Source organism: Microtus pennsylvanicus, chromosome 11 (assembly GCF_037038515.1).
Source record: "Microtus pennsylvanicus isolate mMicPen1 chromosome 11, mMicPen1.hap1, whole genome shotgun sequence".
Classification (NCBI taxonomy): Eukaryota; Metazoa; Chordata; class Mammalia; order Rodentia; family Cricetidae; genus Microtus; species Microtus pennsylvanicus.
The window spans coordinates 72,499,039-72,517,839 of NC_134589.1; the positions used below are offsets into that span (position 1 = coordinate 72,499,039).

At 47.4% G+C, this 18,801-nt stretch overlaps 1 protein-coding gene across 5 annotated transcripts; it reads left to right on the forward strand.

Annotated features, from left to right (window-relative positions):
• Positions 1 to 1,246: 1,246 nt before the first annotated feature.
• Positions 1,247 to 16,060, forward strand: LOC142860916 (immunity-related GTPase family M protein 1-like). Of its 5 annotated transcripts, XM_075992833.1 has the most exons (4): positions 1,247 to 1,578; positions 4,829 to 5,125; positions 12,348 to 12,573; positions 14,160 to 16,060. In XM_075992833.1, the coding sequence occupies exons 3-4, from the start codon at positions 12,547 to 12,549 to the stop codon at positions 15,375 to 15,377; spliced, it is 1,245 nt and encodes a 414-aa protein (XP_075848948.1). In that variant the 5' UTR covers positions 1,247 to 1,578; positions 4,829 to 5,125; positions 12,348 to 12,546; the 3' UTR covers positions 15,378 to 16,060. The 5 variants fall into 5 exon arrangements, with proteins under 5 accessions (XP_075848948.1, XP_075848945.1, XP_075848946.1 ...); XM_075992830.1 differs by lacking the exon at positions 12,348 to 12,573 and having other exon boundaries at positions 1,248 to 1,578; XM_075992831.1 differs by lacking the exon at positions 12,348 to 12,573 and having other exon boundaries at positions 1,248 to 1,388.
• The last annotated feature ends 2,741 nt before the right edge of the window (positions 16,061 to 18,801 follow it).

Consider the following 18,801-nt stretch of genomic DNA (forward strand, 5'->3'; position numbering starts at 1 on the left):
GTCTGCTGAGGTGTGTGACACCGATAATTAAACTGACAGGAGGGGCTGGAGGGAGGGCTCCACGGTGAAGAGCACTGGCTGCTCCCCCAGAGGACCCAGGTTCGATTCCCAGCACCCACATGGTGGTCTGGCTTGCTCTTCTGTCTTTCTGCTCATTCAATTCTTGTTGAAGTCAAGGAACAAACACTGCAATTCCCTGGATGACTTAAGGTTATATATACATAGAGTTCCAGGATGCCAGGGAAAGGAACTGAGATTTTGACTCAAAGATCCAAGATAGACAGACAGTAACAAAGACAGACAGAGGAAAGGCAGACAGAGGAAAGGGAGAAAAAAAGGGGGGAGGTGGAGCCACTGCTGGGTACCAAGGGAAGTCACAATGACAACTCTGATTCTGCCGTGGAGGTGCCTGTGCAGACCCTGAGCCCCTTCCTGCTTGGGTGGGAGGAAGTCAGGCACAGAGAGACGGGGGTGACATTGCAACACAAGAGAGAGGAGATCCGGCAGTGTGATGGGCAGGATTTGTGCTCAGGGCTCCAGAGCAAGGCTCTGGCCAATGGTGTTGCATGAGACACCCAGCTCCTGTCCTGCCCAGCCTGTCTCCTTCCAGCCTAAGACACAGGCTCAGCTCTGTGCTCAACCCCTGCTTCTCTGTACTCAGATTTGCAGAGAGAACATCCCGTAATTACCAAACAGCAGAGGCCATCACAGAGCTGCCCTGGCCTTCTGAAGGAAGCGTGGCTCCTGTGCCCTGCACCTGCTTTTCCTAGAATCCCCCAGTCCTTCTCACCTCCATCTTGGGAAGAACACGAGTGTTAGTGCTGCTTTGACAAGGTGAATCCAGTTCCCGGCTCCATCCAGAAGTCAACCATTCACCGAACGGTTCTGAGCTCTTAGGAAACTGAGCTCCCCCTCCTACCCCAGCTGAGTGCCCCTTTCCTCTCAGCCTCCTGCATACTGACCAGAGACCACTTCTCTTTCTGGATGAAATTGTCTCTCCTGTGAAGATGGTGAAGTAGAGGAAGCAGATGAGAAGAAAGGAGGCTTGCCAGGGAGCAGGCGGGGTGAGGTGTGCAGTCATTCGAGGGGCAGCTCCGGGATTAATATTGTCCTGGGGAGATGGGTTCTACACAAACCCAGAAAAAGCCTGACCCGTCGACCGAACTGTGATCCTCTCTGGGCAGAATATGCAAAGCCTGGAGTTAGGCTCCGCCCCTCTGAGAAGGTTAAGGAACTGGCTGAATACGCAGTGTCCAAAAATAGGAACCAAACCAGCCCTCACTGCAGGCCTCATCCCATAAGAGCTCAGGCACAAAGAACCCAGGGGAAGAAACTGCAGAACGGAAAAACAGGGGCTTGTGGTGGACGGGATCTGGAAAGAAATCCAGGTCGGTCAGAGATCAGAGCACTCTCAGCTCCTCCTCCCGAGCTCAAACTACTTCCTTACACACACACACACACACACACACACACACACAGAGAGAGAGAGAGAGAGAGAGAGAGAGAGAGAGAGAGAGAGAGAGAGAGGTGACTCTTCAGGGGGAAAGCCGCATCTGGCCACAGTCACTTCAGTAGAAGGTAAGTAGAAGTTTCTGTTGTTTTCTTATCCGTTTCTGTGACAAAGAGAACTTAAAAACAAGAGTTTGTTTTTGTTTGTGGTTTATAAGGAGCTACCATCTGTCTTAGTGAGTTTTCTATTGCTCTGATAAAACACCATGACCAAGGCAACTCAAAAAAGAAAGCGTTTGATTGGGGGCTTATATCCCCTAGAAGCCAGCAGGGAAAGCTAAAGTTGCTATAGACTTTTGAAACCTCAGAGCCCACTCCCAGGGACTTGACTTTCCAACAAGGCCACACCTTCTAATCCTTCTCAAACATCCTGCCAACTATTTTAGGAGCCTGTGGGAGCCACTATCATCCAAACCAGCACACAGCCCGGGGTGGCACCAAGATAGGAAAGCAGGAGGATGCGACAGTTGGTCACATCACGTCTGCAGTCAGGAAACAGAGAGCAACAAATGCCGATGGTGGTTATTCGTTCTGTCCCTGCCCTGAGAACAGGAAATGGTGCCCCCCACAGTCAGAGTGGGTCTTCTACTGCCACCAAACCTCCCTAGAAATACAACCACAGATGCAACCAGAAGTTTGCTCTCTGCATAATGTAAAAGCCAATAAAATGACAGAAAGATTCACCATTACAACCCTGTTCGTGGGGTGACATGAAATTCAATCCCTGGCACCAGGACAGGAGAGCTGGAGGTCTGGTTTATTCCACGCAGGAGTTCACAACAGGGCCCCTCTGGTGCTCTTCTTTTTAAAGATTAATGTAGTCATTTCTTGTGTATGAGTGCTTTGCCTGCATGTATATATGTGCACCACATGCAAGTCTTGTGCCCACAGAGGGAATGGGAATCAAAGTAGGCTGTGAGGCGACATGTGGGTGCTGGGAATTGAACCTGGTGCTGGGCAAGAGAAACCAGTGCCTTTAGCCTCTTTGCCAGCTCTCCACCTTGTGATGGTCTTCTGTACCAATTAGCGTATTCTTTTACCTGCTTAAGCTCCTCCAACACAGCAGTGAGGAGGTAAATATCCCTTCTATCTGGCTACGGTCACTTCCTGGGTCTTCTGATGGGGTTCAAGTTTGGGGGGAACAGAGTACAATATGCTCCACAGGTCTAAGGGAATCTCTAGTGTAACTTCCTCATTTTCTTCAGAGGGTTAAACCCCACTGTCAGAACCACCCATAGGCAATACCTTGGTTACCCTGTAAGTATAAGAACTCATAAGCGGGAGTTGAACTTAAAACCTCTGGAAGAACAGCCAGTACTCTTAACTTCTGAGCCACCTCACCAGCCCCTATATAGTGATTTCTTGATGTATATTCCATTTCTGTATAATAGTTGCTAGTTTAAAAAACATATGAAATGGATATCAGGATTTGTACTATTTGATCACACTTTGATCACACTCAGTGACAGGAACGGCGGCCATCCAGAACCTTGTGTTGGACCTATTAAGGACACTTAGGCACCCCTGAAGAGAGGCCCAAGTAACAAAGAAATAAGGTTCTTGGTCTCAAAGCCGACTAGGATTTGCCTGCCATAAACTACCAAGTAAGTAAGCTTGGAAGCAGGTGGTCTGGCCTCCCATGGCCTCTACCTGGATGGGGAGCCTGGCTGCAACCTCTTCAAATGGCCTGAGCCAGACCTGCTCAGCTAAGCTTCTCTCTGATTACTGACCCTCAGAAAATACGCAAAGTATCAAAGGTCGGTTATTTAAGGCTGCGGTTTGGTGGGTAATTTGATATGAAACAGATATTACAACACAGTCACTGGGAGAACCGCCCACTACGCTGTTAACTCTGAGCCTCCCTTCTAACTGTTTTTCTTCCGGTGAAGACCAATTTTTCTTTTAGAATATCCTTTAATAAAGACACATTCATGTAGACCCTGAAAAAAAAAGGAACTCATGAGCCCCTCACCCACCTCTAATGGAAGGGGAATCTCAAGCTAGGGTTGAAAGACAGCGCTGTCTGCGCACCCTTCCAGTTTGACTCAGCTCAGGTATTTTATCTGCATCGAGAAGCCAGCTCCGCAGTCAGGCACAGGCTCGTCTCTCTGCACATTACGTGAATGCAGTGGGAACTTCCCAAATTTTCTTTTTTCCAGTTTTCCGTGCATGCCCTGTGCGCCACGGACATGGTCGATCATGAGGAAGCAGATCAAGTCCTTCTGGAGTAAATCAACACACTAGTTTTAGCTCACTATTCCTCCTAATGGACAAATGCAGAATAAAACCAGATATTTGACCTGGTGGTTGTGACACAAGCCTTGAATCCCAGCATGAGGGAGGCAGAGGCAGAAGGACCTCTGTGAGTTCAAGGTCAGCCTGATCTACAAAGCGAGTTCCAGGACAGTCAGGGTGGTTACACAGAGAAACCCTATCTCAAAAACAAAAACAAAACAAAACAAAAATAAATGCTCAAAACAAGCATATATATTGGTCCCTCCACCAAGGTGATAGAAGCAGCAAACGCTTGCTGCGGAGGGGAGGCTTTCTACAGTAGAGCTGCCTTCACCCAATGCAGGGTTCGTGAGTCATCACCCCTAGTGAGTGGGCTTCCCAGTGAGGCCACTGCCCGCAGTCACCCAGGTTTCTGCAAATGACCCCCAAATGTTTGGTGGTTGGCTAAGACAGGCTTGGAGGAAATGGCTTTGCTCTACCTGGGGGGGGGGGAGATGACTGTTCACATCGCTCCAGAAATGTCACATAATTGGGTCTGTGGCCTCCTGACCATCACCCCTTATCACCATCCCTGCCCATAGTTCTCAAATGGGTAAACCGTGCTGCCAGAGGGAACGAAAACTGGACCGCAGTGACACCTAGAGGCTACTTAGGGAAAGACAACTTTTTCTTGTGTGCTTTGTCCTTTTTTAATTTAACATTTTTCAAGACTTCCATAAATGAACATTCTGTTTACATCACTTTCATACCTCCCTTTCCCCCAACTTCTCCACTTCTTCTAAAACTCATAGCCTCTTTTTCTTTATTTATTGCTATGCACATACATGCATACACCACACCCAAACACACACAAACACAAACACACAAACAAAAATGCTGAGTCCATTTAGTGTTGTACGTATAAGTGTTTAGAGCTGATCATTTGAGGCTAGATGATCCTTCAGGAGTCTCGTCCTCAGAGAAGACTGGTTAGCCCTAAGAGAGAAATGTTTTATGTGAAATATGTGAGCCAGGGCAAAATGAGTTCATTATTAGGAAACCAAAATATTACATGAGAAAATAATCCCACTTTCTGTCCCTTCAGAGAATGCAAAGGCAATTACTTTGGAAATTCAAGACGATCTGCGGAGACAGACGACGTGACGTGAATGATAAACGCTAAGGGAGCAAAGGCAAATAAAAGAGAGTTTGAAAAGAAGACTAAAGAAAGGCTGCTCCATCTCACCTGAGTTACACCAGGAAGAGCTGAGAGGAACCACCTCCTCCAAAGTGTGGTCAGGGCGCTAAGACACTTCACAGATTCCTCAGCACACACCTCCTGAGCCCACTGAGTCCAGTATCCAGTATGAGGCCACGGCCAAGAGGGGCAACTGCAGACGAGGTAACCTCCTTTCTGATCCCCAACTGTAAATGCCTTGCTTTCCGTGTGGGAGTCAAAGTGCAGTTCTGTATGCCGAAGAACTGAGGCGTGACTTCACGGTAACTGGAGCGCTAATCAGGACAGCGTGTGATAGATTGATTACATCCTTGGATGCTTTGTGGGAGGGAGGGAGGGAGGGAGGGAGGGAGGGAGGGAGGGAGGGAGGGAGGGAGGGAGGGGAAGAGTAGCATGGGTCCCCAGCTCAGTGAGAGCGGGAGACCAGGAAAGCCCTTTCTCTCAGAGCCCCCTCCATGCGGCTGTAGACAAGCCTTCTGTGAGGGTGCTGGACCGCCAGGCTGTGGGGGCACACACCTTTAATCCTAGCACTCGGGAGGTGATGCAGGTGGATCTCTGAGTTTGAGGCCAGCCTGGTCTATAAAGTGAGTTCCAGGACAGCTGGGACTACACAGAGAAACCCTGTCTCTAAAAACAAAATAATAATGATAAAATAATAATAGTAATAATAATATCAAGGTCCATGAGAAACTAAATTTGCTGATCTTGGAGCTAAGGCACCTATAATACCCCTGACAGAAATACTAGGGCCCTTTCTTTAGTCACAGTGCAAATTAGAGGAGAACTAAGCCTGTAACAAAAGTGGGTACAAGGCTCTGTGGTTGCAAGTTGTGTGTGTGTGTGTGTGTGTGTGTGTGTGTGTATTCATGTGCATATGGATTCGTGCATGTCTGTTTGTACATGGGCATGCCTCCATGTGTGATAGGTGTGAGATTGTGATTGACAGGTCACCCAGCCATGTACAAAACCCTGCTCATCCAGGGTGAGTCAGCATGAATCTTTCTGTGAGGTGTAACCTGGTGTGGGGATGAAGGAACAGTACCAGGATGGCACTGTTGAACGAAAGGGGAAAAGTGTCAGAGAGAGGCAGTTCCCACAGCCACTTGAGTGTCAGATAAACAGAGAAATGCCTGTGCTGTGTATTTTATAGTCCTCTACCCTCCCTTTCATTAATGCATTAATGATTAATCAGAGTGAACGCCTATTGAAGCTGGAGCTTGAGTAACTCAGATGTAACTCATGGTAGCTCATGCCTTTAGTTCCAGCACTCAGGAGGCAGATACAGGTGGATCTTTGGGGATTCAAGGCCAGCGTGGTCTACTGACTGAGAGTTCCAGGCCAAAGAGGACCACAGTGAGATTCTATCTCAAAGCATTTCTCAAAAAGAGCACTCTTCTATTCTTGCAAAAGACCCCAGGTTTAGTTTTCAGCACCCATATGGTGGCTCACAAGTGCCCTTAACTCTGGTTCCAGGGGATTGGGCCCTCTCTTCTGGCCTCTGCAGGCACCAGGCTCACACAGTGTGATACACATACCATCAAAACATTCATATACATAAAACAAATTAATCGTTAAAAAGAAATCTTGCCAGGAGGTGGTGGTGCACGCCTTTAATCCCAGCACTTGAGGAGGCAGAGGCAGGCAAATCACTGAGTTTGAGGCCAGCCTGGTCTACAGAGCGAGTTCCAGGACAATCAGGGTTACACAAGAAATGCTGCCTCAGCTCCTCCCAGCCAGCCAGACAGACAGACCACGCCACACCACACCACACCACACACACACCACTTAGAATCCAAACCAGACTTTCTCAGGTCAGACCTATCTGTCTCCCTCCACCCTCATACTGTGTACAGGGAAGCCCAGCCCACCAGACTCCAAGGTATCAGGGCTATCAGCAGCATATCCCATATGAGGGGTACCCAGTAGCTAAATGAGGTCCTTCCTCCACTTCCCACGCATACTCAAAGTCACTCGTTCCTTCCCCAAAATATAAGGCACCCCTTACATTGCAGCTTTCCAGGAATCAGAGAGCTCGACAAGGGCATGCACTATGGACTGTTCAACCATCGTGTGGCATGGAACCTCCTTCTTCTCCTGAACCTCTTCAAAGGAGCCCTCTGATCTGCCTTGTGGGCCTGAGCTCTCCTATAGCCTCCACCATGCTAAGACTTCTCCTAATAAATCTTCCACCCAGAAGGACACACACACACAAAGTGAAGAAGAGGGTGACAGAGTCATTGAACTACATTCCTTGCATAGCAAGGTGACTGAAATATACACCTTCCCTTTTTTTTTTTGTTTATGTGATTTTTTCTAAATTCTTTCAAAAGTCTCTCTAGGAAGCTGAAGCTGCTCTGGAACTTGCTACTATAACACAAGTTGGTCTGCAACTCAAACTCTCCTTACCTCTGTCTCTCAACTGATTAGATTCTGCATGTGTCCCCGTGGCCCAGTTCACACACAGCTTCTAACCAGGTGACCACCTGAGGTTAACCCTCAGCCTTGCCTCCTCAGGGAGGTCTAACTCCAGACCATCCCACCCAAAGGTCCTCTGAAAGTGGCACTTTCAAGGACAGGCTGCCTGTGCTCTGATTACCCTCTGTGTCCACACACTGCGTCCAGCCATTACAGCATCCTACTGTGAGGAACCTTTCCCTGAGGCCCAATCGTAACGAACCCTGCTGTGCCCAGCCTTAGTTCCTCCCCAACAGCAAGAGCATGAGAGGATTGACTCTGGGGTCCAGGGAAACACTGCCTGGGTTGGAGTTCTGGCTCATTTGTAGAGAAGGTTCCAGATGCTCTCTTCCTGATCTTCCTGTCCTACCCTGAGACCTGCTCCTATTTATTCTTGTGAATTCACATAAAGAAAGCAGGACAGACCGACAGCCCCCACCAGTCTCTAAAGACGGAGGTGGAAATCAGCCAGAGACTTGAGTGGTTTCTCCCCAGGCTCTGCCTAGAGGCACAGGACTTAGAAGCAAACAGCAGGGACACCTTCTGGCTTTCACTCAAAACCTCCAGTTCCAGTTCGTTAAACAGCAGCAGGAATGTGAAAGGCACCCATCCTAAGTCCCTTTCTCAGCAACTCAGTCTTTTCCGGGAAGGAGAAAGAGAAAGCTACCATCGCCAATACAGGATCACATTACCGGTCATCTGGAGGGGTGACCGAGAGGGCTCTTTGTGACCAAGGGATTAAATTACAATTGCGCAAACCCCTGGGCAATAGTGAGCCTGCAAGTGGGCAGAAGTTGTGTTCAGGGCCCTGGAAAGGGCCTGTGTGAGCCTCCTTATTCCTCCCCACCCAGCCTGTCTCCCTCCACAGAGAGTATGAAGCAGGCTCAGTTCTGCTTGCATACACACCCCTGCTCCTCTTTACTCAGTTGTGCGGCAAGAACTTGCCAGTGGGTACAGAAAAGCAGCAAAGGGGATGACAGAGCTGCTCTTACCCTCTGAAAGCAACGTGGCTCCTCTCACCTCCTCCCTTTGTCACTGGGTCTGTTGCCGGTTGCCAGAAAACATGTCTGTTTTTCTTCATGACAACATCACATGGGGGTCAGTGTTTCTAGGCCAGGGTCAAAGTCTCCAATGCCTGCTTTTGCTCAGGTGTGCAACTCTACTAAGCTAACTCTTGAATTGTAGGAAAATGAAATCTGGCCCCTCCCAGCTCAGATCCTCTTCCCACTCAAACACTGCACGGACCAGGGCCGGATGCCCCACTCCCTGGGGATAATCAAGTGAGCCAGCAAACAGGGAAAACAATCACACAGAACAAGGTGGCCACCCATGTCTCCAATCACCTGAGGAGTCAGTGTTTCTAAGTCTGAAGGTTAACATTGCCCAGTTAGTGCTCCTATAAAGATGTAGCAGAGCCAGGCATAGGATGCTCTGACCCTGAACTAGCTGTTAAGTTCCCTAAGCAGATTTGGCAAACCATCCCCCTCTCCTATCCCCACCCGCATTCCCACATTTATTGAACTCAGATAAGCACAGCCCCCTCTCTGAAAAATACTCTGTAGCTTGCCCTGCCTTATCCTTTAAACCAGCTGTTTCCAGGAATCTGAAACCGAAACCTACTCTCACTGGAATCCCCTCCCTGTCCCGTCTTGGCATCAACACTCAGATCTAGCAAAAGCAGGGCAAAAAGCAAGGTCTGCATAGAGACCAGAGGCAGAAAGACAATCCACGCGATCAGCCAGCTCCTACTCTTCCTAGCTGGTCTCTTGGAAGGACTCCAGACCTCTGCATCTCATCTCTGAATATCCCGGGTCTGGATTTCAGTTAACTTCTGCTGGAGGACAAACGTTTTTTTAAGGAGTAGCACTCCAGGGAGGCCCTAACATCTGGATCCCACGCAATCCCTCCTCTGGAGCCTGTAAGTAAAAGCCTCTAAGTTCAGCTTGGTCGCCCCAATCTCCTGCAGCTTCCATCCTTATGCTATGACAAGGAGAACTGTGATTATGTTGTTGACTCCCATGGGAGGCTTTACTCTCTCTCAGGAGTGGATGAGAGTTAGGGAGGGGAGGAGAGGGAACAGTAGGAAGAAGGGAGGGAGGGGTTACTGTGATGGTATGAAAAATGAAAAACAAAACTTTTGCATTTAAATAAAAAATAAAGCACTTTAAAAAAGAAAGAGAGAGAGAGTAGCAGAACTGGGACACCAGGCCACCGGGACCTTGAGGTCTGGCCTATTTCCGCTCGGCACAGCAGGGCCTCTCTCTGACTGTCTTTAGTACCACATAGTACTACATATCTCTGCTGATCAAACCAGCATGGAGGCAAAGGTCTATCTAGCTCACCTGTATATTCCTGGCCTGTGGGTCTTCAAACGGTGGCTAAATTTGAAGAAGGAGGGCTGAGTGTGCCAACCCATATTCTCTTAGAGTCTAAGATGGTACCTCTTTGTCTCTCCACAAGAATAAATTCCCACGATCAGAATGAACCACAGGCAATACCTAAGATACATGAAAAATATGAAAAGAAGGGTTTGCTCCTTGTCTGGACCTCAGGGTGGGTTTTGAATATAAGGTAGCTTAGTGACCTCTTTGCCTGACTCCATCCAAATGTTTTATATGCATTGTAGTGGCTCATCCATGTATAAATTAACTAACTTTTCAAACACCATCTTCCCAGAGCATGCCAGGCTCAGTACTGTCCCCATTCACCTTGAGGAAGTATATCACACTCTCAGAGATAAATAAACTTCTTGACTTTTCTCTCGGTCTTCCCTAATGGTGATTGAATAAGGAATAGATGAGGATTTCAGCACACACAGGGCTATCAGTTCACCAGAATCCTTGATTTTAGCTTTGTTACTAGTGTGTTCTGGTCCCCACATCTCCATGAGTCTCTCGTGGAGATTTATAACAGCTATGATACGCGAACTACACAGAGCCCTACACAGAAAAAAAAAAAAAGCCCCACTTGTAGTTTGGCTTCATTTTGCATCAGGTAAGCCACGAAATTTATGGAGTGTGCTATAATATGCATGTTTTCAAGTTAATTAATTGGAGTAGAAAATAGTAAAACTCAGTTCAATGAACTAAGGTGGAAGGAAACAGTGCCAGGGTGAACCGTGTGGCAACTACCACTTTTATGAGCATGCATCTGTGTACACGTGTGTGAGCGTGCTCTTAGTTCTGTGTCTGTGGGAGACCCCAAAGACACTGCTCACAGGGTCTGCTTCTCCTTCCCAGGCACAGCTCCCCTCTCTGGTTGGAACTATTTGTTAAGCTCCCTCCAGAAGTCATAGGGATCTACAATCTTCTGTGGGCACCTTCAACCTTGTACAGAGAAGGTGAAATAGGGGTGTAAGCTAGGAAAGAGTCTCAAAAAGAGGAAGTGGGAGGACACATGAATCCCAAAAAGAATTCTATGGGCTCTTTGCAAATACTGGGTCAGTGTTCTGAACTATGGTACCCCACAGCTACCTGCGACAGCACTCTCCCAAGTGGCTCCCCAAAGAAACTTGTAGCTTAGCCAGGCGGTGGTGGGGCACGCCTTTAATCCCAGCACTTGGGAGGCAGAGGCAGGCGGATCTCTGTGAGTTCGAGGCCAGCCTAGTCTACAAGAGCTAGTTCCAGGACAGGCTCCAAAACCACAGGGAAACCCTATCTCGAAAAAACCAAAAAAAAAAAAAAAAAAGAAAGAAAAGAAACTTGTAGCTTAATATAGCTACCCATGCCTTTTCAAGTCTGCTTATAATATATGGAGTGAGGCAGGATCCAACCCTCTTGAGAGTTACTGGATCCTGTGTGCAGCCGTGACCTGCGCCGGCTCCCATAGGGTCCGGTACAGGGTGTGCAGGTGCAGGAAGTCCCCATCTCTAGTCACAGTCACATAAACAGCCCTGAGAAGAGCGTGGTCTACGCTCATCTTCTACCCTGGCGAGTAAAACTCACAGTAAAGCGAAGCAGACACAGAACTAGACCTTGGCCACAACAGCCAAGGAGGGAAGAGTTGCCTTGAGGACAAGACCTTACTAAATGTCACACAGCTTTCCTCTGTTCCCCCGTCTCCACACACCACTGCAGAATGTTCTCTGCTCCTGGATTTTGTCAGGCTTCATTCCCCTGGCTTCTAGCCAACTTTGCCTCAGAGTATACCAGCCTATCATGGTGCCTCTATACCCAGCTCCGGACACCTTGACACTCTGAAGCAGGAAGCAGCACCCTGGCTGAGCCACATCACCTCAGGTCTGGCAGAGGCACTGCTGCAGGAGCACTCTGCTGGAGAAGGAGTCTGCTGCAGGAAGACTCTGGGTAGTCTCCGTTGTCACTGGCTTGAAGGGCTTGCAGCCTCTGTGCAGGAGGGATATGTGCCAGCAACCTTCCCCATAGCCTCCCTCCCACTGCACTCTGGGCACCTTTAGCATCATTTGATGAAGCATCTTGGTCTCTCGCTGAGTGTAACCCCCCCACCCCCAGCAAGCTCTGAGTCATTGGAGACACTGGGAGAATTTCCTTTATCACTGCAATTCAGTTTTAGGGTAAACGTCAAAGAGGGACAGACACATTGGTTTCCAGAATCATAAAATGTGTGCCCATATAAGGTGTAAATACAATTGGTGGCAGTGGGTAGACTGGAGTTCCCAAGGGAAACCCCTCAGCATGCATCAAATCCTCTATTAGGTGGGATTTGTCCTCACTATGCCTACAGAAACGTGGTGTCACTTGCCAGGGTCAACCTGTCGATTCCTTTTACTCTGTGTGTCATTCAAGACTGATTCTTAGACTTGGTGATATTCTCCTGTAATCTCAACACTAGAGAGACTGAGACAGGAGGATCATAAATTTGACTGGCAAGACCCAGTCTCAAAAAAGACAATTTATTCATAATTCTCTGATTCTTCACCCACAATCAACAATAATGAGTATCACTTATCTAATAGGGTTTGAGGACTATTAAGTGAGATAAGGCATTCGAAGGACCCAACACAGACTCACAGACAAAAAACCTTCTTGCTGTGTGGTTAAAGTCGAAGAGTGGAGGAAGAACCCGAGGAACGGCTTCCTCGGAGACCCTAGTAAAACCAGAGAGCCTCACCAAGAGACCAACAGGTGTGCAGAGAGCACCACGCGGAGCTTGTCATGAAATCATCACAAAAACCCTGGGAGGTGGGTAGCATTCTTTTCTGGTGCTCGGGGCAGAAACTGGAGTTCCAGGAGTGTGTCCATGTTACAAGGAGCTGAGCACCTCAAACACAGAAGGGTCACTTGGCCCGATTCCTTCTGTAGAGGATGAATCCAAGTCCCAAAGCTATGGGGAACAGAGGTGGATTATATTCAGATGCTATCCTAGGAGAGGTATAAGTGAAGGCGGTGCCCAAGCCCAAGGAGATTATGGAAGGTGAGAAACTGCACTGTGCGATCTATCATAGTCATGAATGTGCCCTACTGATACATAGCAGGGTCTTATAGGGAAACCTCCCCCCTCAATAAGGACAAAACAGGTCTCCAGATGTCCCATTGGGTGCTCCTAATGCAACAGAAAGGCTCTGTTTCTAAAAAGAAGGCCTTGGATTTTAGAATTGTTTTAACTTATTACTCTCTCTCTCTGTGTGTGTGTGTGTGTGTGTGTGTGTGTGTGTGTGTGTGTGTGTGTACATATGCTCAGGCATGCATGTGGGGGTGGTTGGAGGACAATTTTCAGGAGTCAGTTCTCTCTCCATCATGTGGGTTCCTGGGATTGTTCTCAGATCATCAGATTAAGCAGCAAGTGCCCTTAGCTGCTAAGCCATCTCACTAGCCCTGAGTGGTGGAATTTTTTTTATTTATAATCCTGCACAAGAGGAAAGTTGAACTTTTTTTTCCTTTGGTTTTTCGAGACAGGGTTTCTCTGTGAAAGAGTCCTGACTGTTCTGGAACTTGTCCTGTAGACCAGGCTTGCTTTGAACTCACAAAGATCCACCTGCCTCTGCCTCCCGAGTGCTGAGATTAAAAGCGTGTGCCGGAGAAGGTTGAACTTTAAGAAGGGATAGCATAGTCTATCTGTCTATCAGTAAGGGGCAGCTTGTGTGCTGTAAGCTTGTGTAGAATCCACTTGGTGAACCCAACTGGTTCTTTTCTCAGTCCTGGACCAGTCCCACTGAATGCTTCAATTTCACTGCAAGGGATCAGCCAACAAGAAAAATCTGCTTTCACACATCCACCTGAGTACCTCCAATAATAATAACACTACCTGCAGTCATGCACAGAAATGTACAAACATAAATACTGACCAAAACGTCAGTGGCAGGCTATTAGAAATTGTTTCGATTCATCCGTTGAAGTCGATGGGACATGAGCATTTACTAGAAAAATTTGATCCCCCAATAAAAATATCATTTGAAAAAAGGAAAAGGCAGAGGGTACTTTTTAGAAAGGAATAATGAAATTATACAGAGGGTTTGCGGGTCCTCGCCAGCACACGGCTCAGTGAGGAGAGCTGGCCCAAGCTCTTTCTGTTGCCTGTTCTGCCTTGTTTATTTAGACTGACCTGTGTTCCTGCTGGCTGATCTGACTAACCTCTCCCATCCTGCCCTTGACACAGCAGCTACCCAACCATCCTCCTGCACACCCTTGGGAGATTGCACCCCTACGAATGTAAATGAAATGTCTTTGCTACTTCTCTGGTTGTGGCTCTGAAACCCCGAGGCTGTGATATGAAGTCCATTGATTCCTACACCCCAATATCTAACTCCACAACTCTTCTACTTCTCCAGGTTGAGCCACTACTCCCCAACATGGCAGAGACTCCTTATGCTCCACTGAAGTCGTCCTTTGCCAGGTCATATCAGGCAGGGGACAGCATTTTACATGAACTCAATAGGACCCTTGACAGGGCCTTGAAAGAAGGGAAACTGCTGGACGTGGCCCGTGGGATCAAGCAGACCGTGGAAACATTGTCCCAAATGCCAGTGCACATCACGGTGACTGGGAACTCGGGCAATGGCATGTCTTCTTTCATCAATGCACTCCGAATCATTGGCCATGAGGAAGATGACTCAGCTCCCACTGGGGTGGTGAGGACCACCCAGACACGGGCTAAGTACTCCTCATCCCACTTTCCCAGTGTGATACTGTGGGACCTGCCTGGCTTGGGGGCCACAGCCCAAACCATAGATAACTATAGGGAAGAGATGGAATTCAGCATGTATGACATATTCATCATCATCGCCTCTGAGCAGTTCAGCTCGAACCATGTAAATCTTGCCAAAGTCATCCAGGAGATGGGAAAGAGATTCTATATTGTCTGGACCAAGCTGGACAGGGACCTCAGGCCACATGCCCATTCAGAGACCCAGCTCATACAGAATATCCGGGTGAATATTCAGAAGGAACTCCAGAAGGAGAGAGTGAATGTACCACCCATATTCCTGGTATCCAGTCTAGACCCTTTACTATATGACTTCCCAATGCTTAGGGACACACTGCATAAAGATCTCTCCAACATCAGATGCCATGGGCCCTTAAGCACTCTGTCTAGCACCTTTGAGAAGATCATTGATGCTAGAGTGGCCTCCTTGAGAGAGAGAATAGATGAGGGATGTTCAGAGCATCCTCTTAGTGTCAGGGATGATGAAGATATGAGAGAGTGTCTGAAAGCATACCGACTCAAATTTGGTGTTCACGATGAATCGCTTGAGCAGGTAGCCCAGAGTATGGGGACAGTAGTCCAAGAGTACAAGGCCGACATGAAGTCCCAAACTCTGTACACCCTCCGCAGAGGGGACTGGAGACTGAGACTGATGACTTGTGCGTTTGTGAATGGATTCTTCCGCGTTCTTAAATGTCTCCTGTGCTTAGGTTGCTGTGTCCGTTGCTGTGTCCGCTGTTTCAGACGCATGAAATACAAACGTGTACTTCTGTTAGTTGCCCAGGACACCAAGACCATCCTGGAAAAAATCCTGAAAGACTCCATCAGCCCTCCTCAAATCTAATGTAGGGAGTGGTCTGACACCCTTCTCCCATGGAAGCGAGACTGCCTTGGGTAGCACCTAGAACCCACTAGAAATCAAGAGCTCGAATTTTGAAAGGAACCGCTAATTCGTCCCGGCTGCCCAGAACCAAAATAATCACACAGAAACTGTATTAATTAAATCACTGCTTGGCCCACTAGCTCTAGCTTCTTATTGGCTAACTCTTACATCTTAATTTAACCCATTTCTATTCATCTGCATACCGCCATGTGGCAGTGGCTTACCAGCAAAGATTTGGCACATCTACCTCCAGCTGTGGATCCATGGAGTCTCCCTGACTCCGCCTTTCTTCCTCCCAGCACTCAGTTCCGTCTTCCCCACCTACCTAAGTTCTGTCCTATCAACAAGCCAAGGCAGTTTCTTTATTCATTAATGCTAATCACAGCACACAGAGGAGACTCCCACATCAATAGAACAACACTTTCTATTAGAGTTTTAGATCCTTTGAGAGGAGTTCAAGAATCACACATCTCCTTTGCCTCAATTCTAATGCATTGTTCCACTGTGGTGCAGGAACAAATTGTTAAAAAAAAAAATCATCGACCATGGTTCTTAGGTTTGGAATTTAGAAAATTTGTTTCCACTTGTCCAGTGATGTGTGTCTGAATCAATTTTCTTCTAAAACAGTAAAATCAATTTCTTTACATGAATGCCTTTTTATTCTCACTCTCCTTCCTTTCCTTAGATACCCCTGTTGCTAAGGACTCATCTGGTACAGAGAACACCTAATTCAAGTCTAGAAGCAGGTGGAGAATGTGGTAGCAATTGTTCTCTGGATTCTGTGTGGTGCTGGGGACAGCATTCCAGACAGCATTCTTAAAGCAAGGTGCTTGCCTTCCACACATTCTCTGCCAGTTCCCTAAAAGCATTATCTTTCTGAGTGGTGGTGGTGGTAATGGTGGTGGTGCACACCTTTAATCCCAGCACTTAGGTAATACGTGAGGGAGAGGCGGGCAGGTCTCCGTGAGTTCAAGGCCAGCCTGGTCTACAGAGTGAGTTCCAGGACAGCCAGGACTATTACACAGAGAAACCCTGTCTAGAAAAAACAAAAAATAAAAAATATATATCTTAAGAGGGAACTCTGGTTTACATGAATCAGTGTCATGGCAAGAGAGTAATAGTGTCAATGGACTTCACACTGGACCATTTGAGGAGAATTTGCTAAGGATATCTCTTTCAAATGTGTGATGAGGGTTCAAGGAGATTGCCAGGAGATGGTGTTGGCCCTTGAGCGGTGAAGACTGATCTTCTCAAGGACAATCTTTTAGTCTATTTCCTGGTATTAGAACAAAATACCGGAGATTGGGTGATACAAAAGGAAATGAGGTTTATAACTCATTATTTTAGGAGCGAGGTAGATGGATCTGTGGATAGGAAACTTGCTGCTTTCCCAAAGGACCTGAGGTCTGTTCCCAGCACCCACAGCAGCTGGTTCACGTATAATTCTAGGGGCTCCAACACTACCTGCTGACTTCTGTGGGCATTCACACAGGCGGTGTGCACTCTTGCAGACACACACACACACACACAAATAAAAACAAATCTTGATGCTGGGTGTAGTGGCACACAACTTTAACCCCAGCACTCGGGAGGCAGAGGCAGGTAGATCTCAGTGAGTTCAAGGCCAGCCTGGTCTACCAAGTCAGTTCCAGGGCAACCAGGACTGTCACACAGAGAAAAGCTTAAATAAACATGTAAATAAAACCTTGAAATGTTCCCACAGTTTCAAGGTGAAAAGCCAGTTAGAGTGGCCTGTAGGGTTTGCCTCTGGTGAGGGCCAACTCCTGGATAGGATAAGAGTGCAGGGCAGCTGCAGGGTCACACGCTTAAAGGCTTCCGTAGGAAACAGCAGTAAACACCCGGGCCTGGGGGAAGAAAAGGCTTTGCCTTCTGTTAGAGGCCAAGGCTGACGTCAGAGTTGGAGAGGAAAGAGGGGTGGTCAGACGGCAGTGGGTCATTGAGGAAGGCCTCAGCCTTGTTTCTTAGCCAGATATGGAGTCATCGAAAGGTTCTAATTCAAAACCAGGGAAACACCAGGTTCTGTCTACTATAGAAACATAGTTCTCTTTGTTTGACTTGGTCTAATTCAGCATTTTAAAACAAAATTGCCCCAGGAAGACCTAGTCTGTAAAATCTGTAGGAAGCATAATGGAGCAATCAGGTTTGTACTTAACTTTCAAGAAAAAATAAATTGTTAATTATGCTTTCTTTCTTTCCTTCTTTCTTTGTTTTGCTTTTCAAGACAGGATCTCATCATGTAGACCTGGCTGTCCTGGAACCTGATGTGTAGACCAGGCTGGTCTCAAACTCATGCCTCTGCCTCCCTGGTATGGAGATTTAAAGCATGTGCCACTGTGCCTGGCCCATTAGTTACTCTTCTATGATTGGGACAAAACCTCATGAACAAAGCACCTTAGAGAAGAAAGCATTGACTTGGACTTAGGGTTTCAGAGACTTGCAGTCTGTGATGGCAGAGCAAAGGCAGGGTGAGAGAAACAGAAAGGCATTCATACGTCTTGATCCTCAAGCAGGAGGCAAAGAGCTAACTGGGAAGGCCTAGGTTTTTGAAACTTCAAAGTCTGTTCCCGGTGACACATCACCCCCAACAAGGCCACACCTCCTAATCCTTCCCAAACAGTTCCACCAAGTGGGGATCAAGTATCCAAACGTATGAGAATGTGAGAGCCATTCTCATTCACACCACAGCTGTGCATAAAGAGATGTAAAGATATAAGTGGACTGTGCTGTGTATGGCACTTTTCATTCCTTATCTGTACAGATAAATTTTTTTAAGATTTATTTATTATGCATACAACATTCTGCCTCCATGTATGCCTGCACGCCGGAAGAGGGCCCCAGATCTCATTACAGATGGCTGTGAGCCACCATGTGGTTGCTGGGAATTGAACTCAGGACCTCTGGAAGAGCAGCCAGTACTCTTAACCACTGAGCCATCTCTCCAGCCCCTGCACAGATCAATTTAATTTAAAAAACATCTTACACTGAACATGGTGGCATATGCCTTTAATCCTGGCACTCAGAAGGTAGAGACAGAAAGATCTCATCTCTGAGGCCAGCCTGGTCTGCATAGTGAGTTCCAGGACAGGCAGGGCTGTGTAGAGAGACCTAGTCTCAGATAGATAGGTAGGTAGGTAGGTAGATAGATAGATAGATAGATCGATAGATAGATAGATAGATAGACAGACAGACATTTTAATAGTAAAATTACAAGCTTGGTGGTGGTGGTGCACACTTTTAATCCAAACACTAGGGAAGCAGACGCAGGCCAGCCAGGGCTACATACAGAGTGAATTCTAGGACAACCAGGGCTACACAGAGAAATCCTATCTCAAAAACAAGAGACTGTTTCAACTATGGGTGAAGA

Coding starts and splice junctions, on each gene's coding strand:
- LOC142860916 (XM_075992830.1), top strand. CDS start 5,090: ATGAGGCCACGGCCAAGAGGGGCAACTGCAGACGAG. Junction 5,126..14,159: donor GAGGGGCAACTGCAGACGAG/GTAACCTCCTTT, acceptor CTACTTCTCCAG/GTTGAGCCACTACTCCCCAA.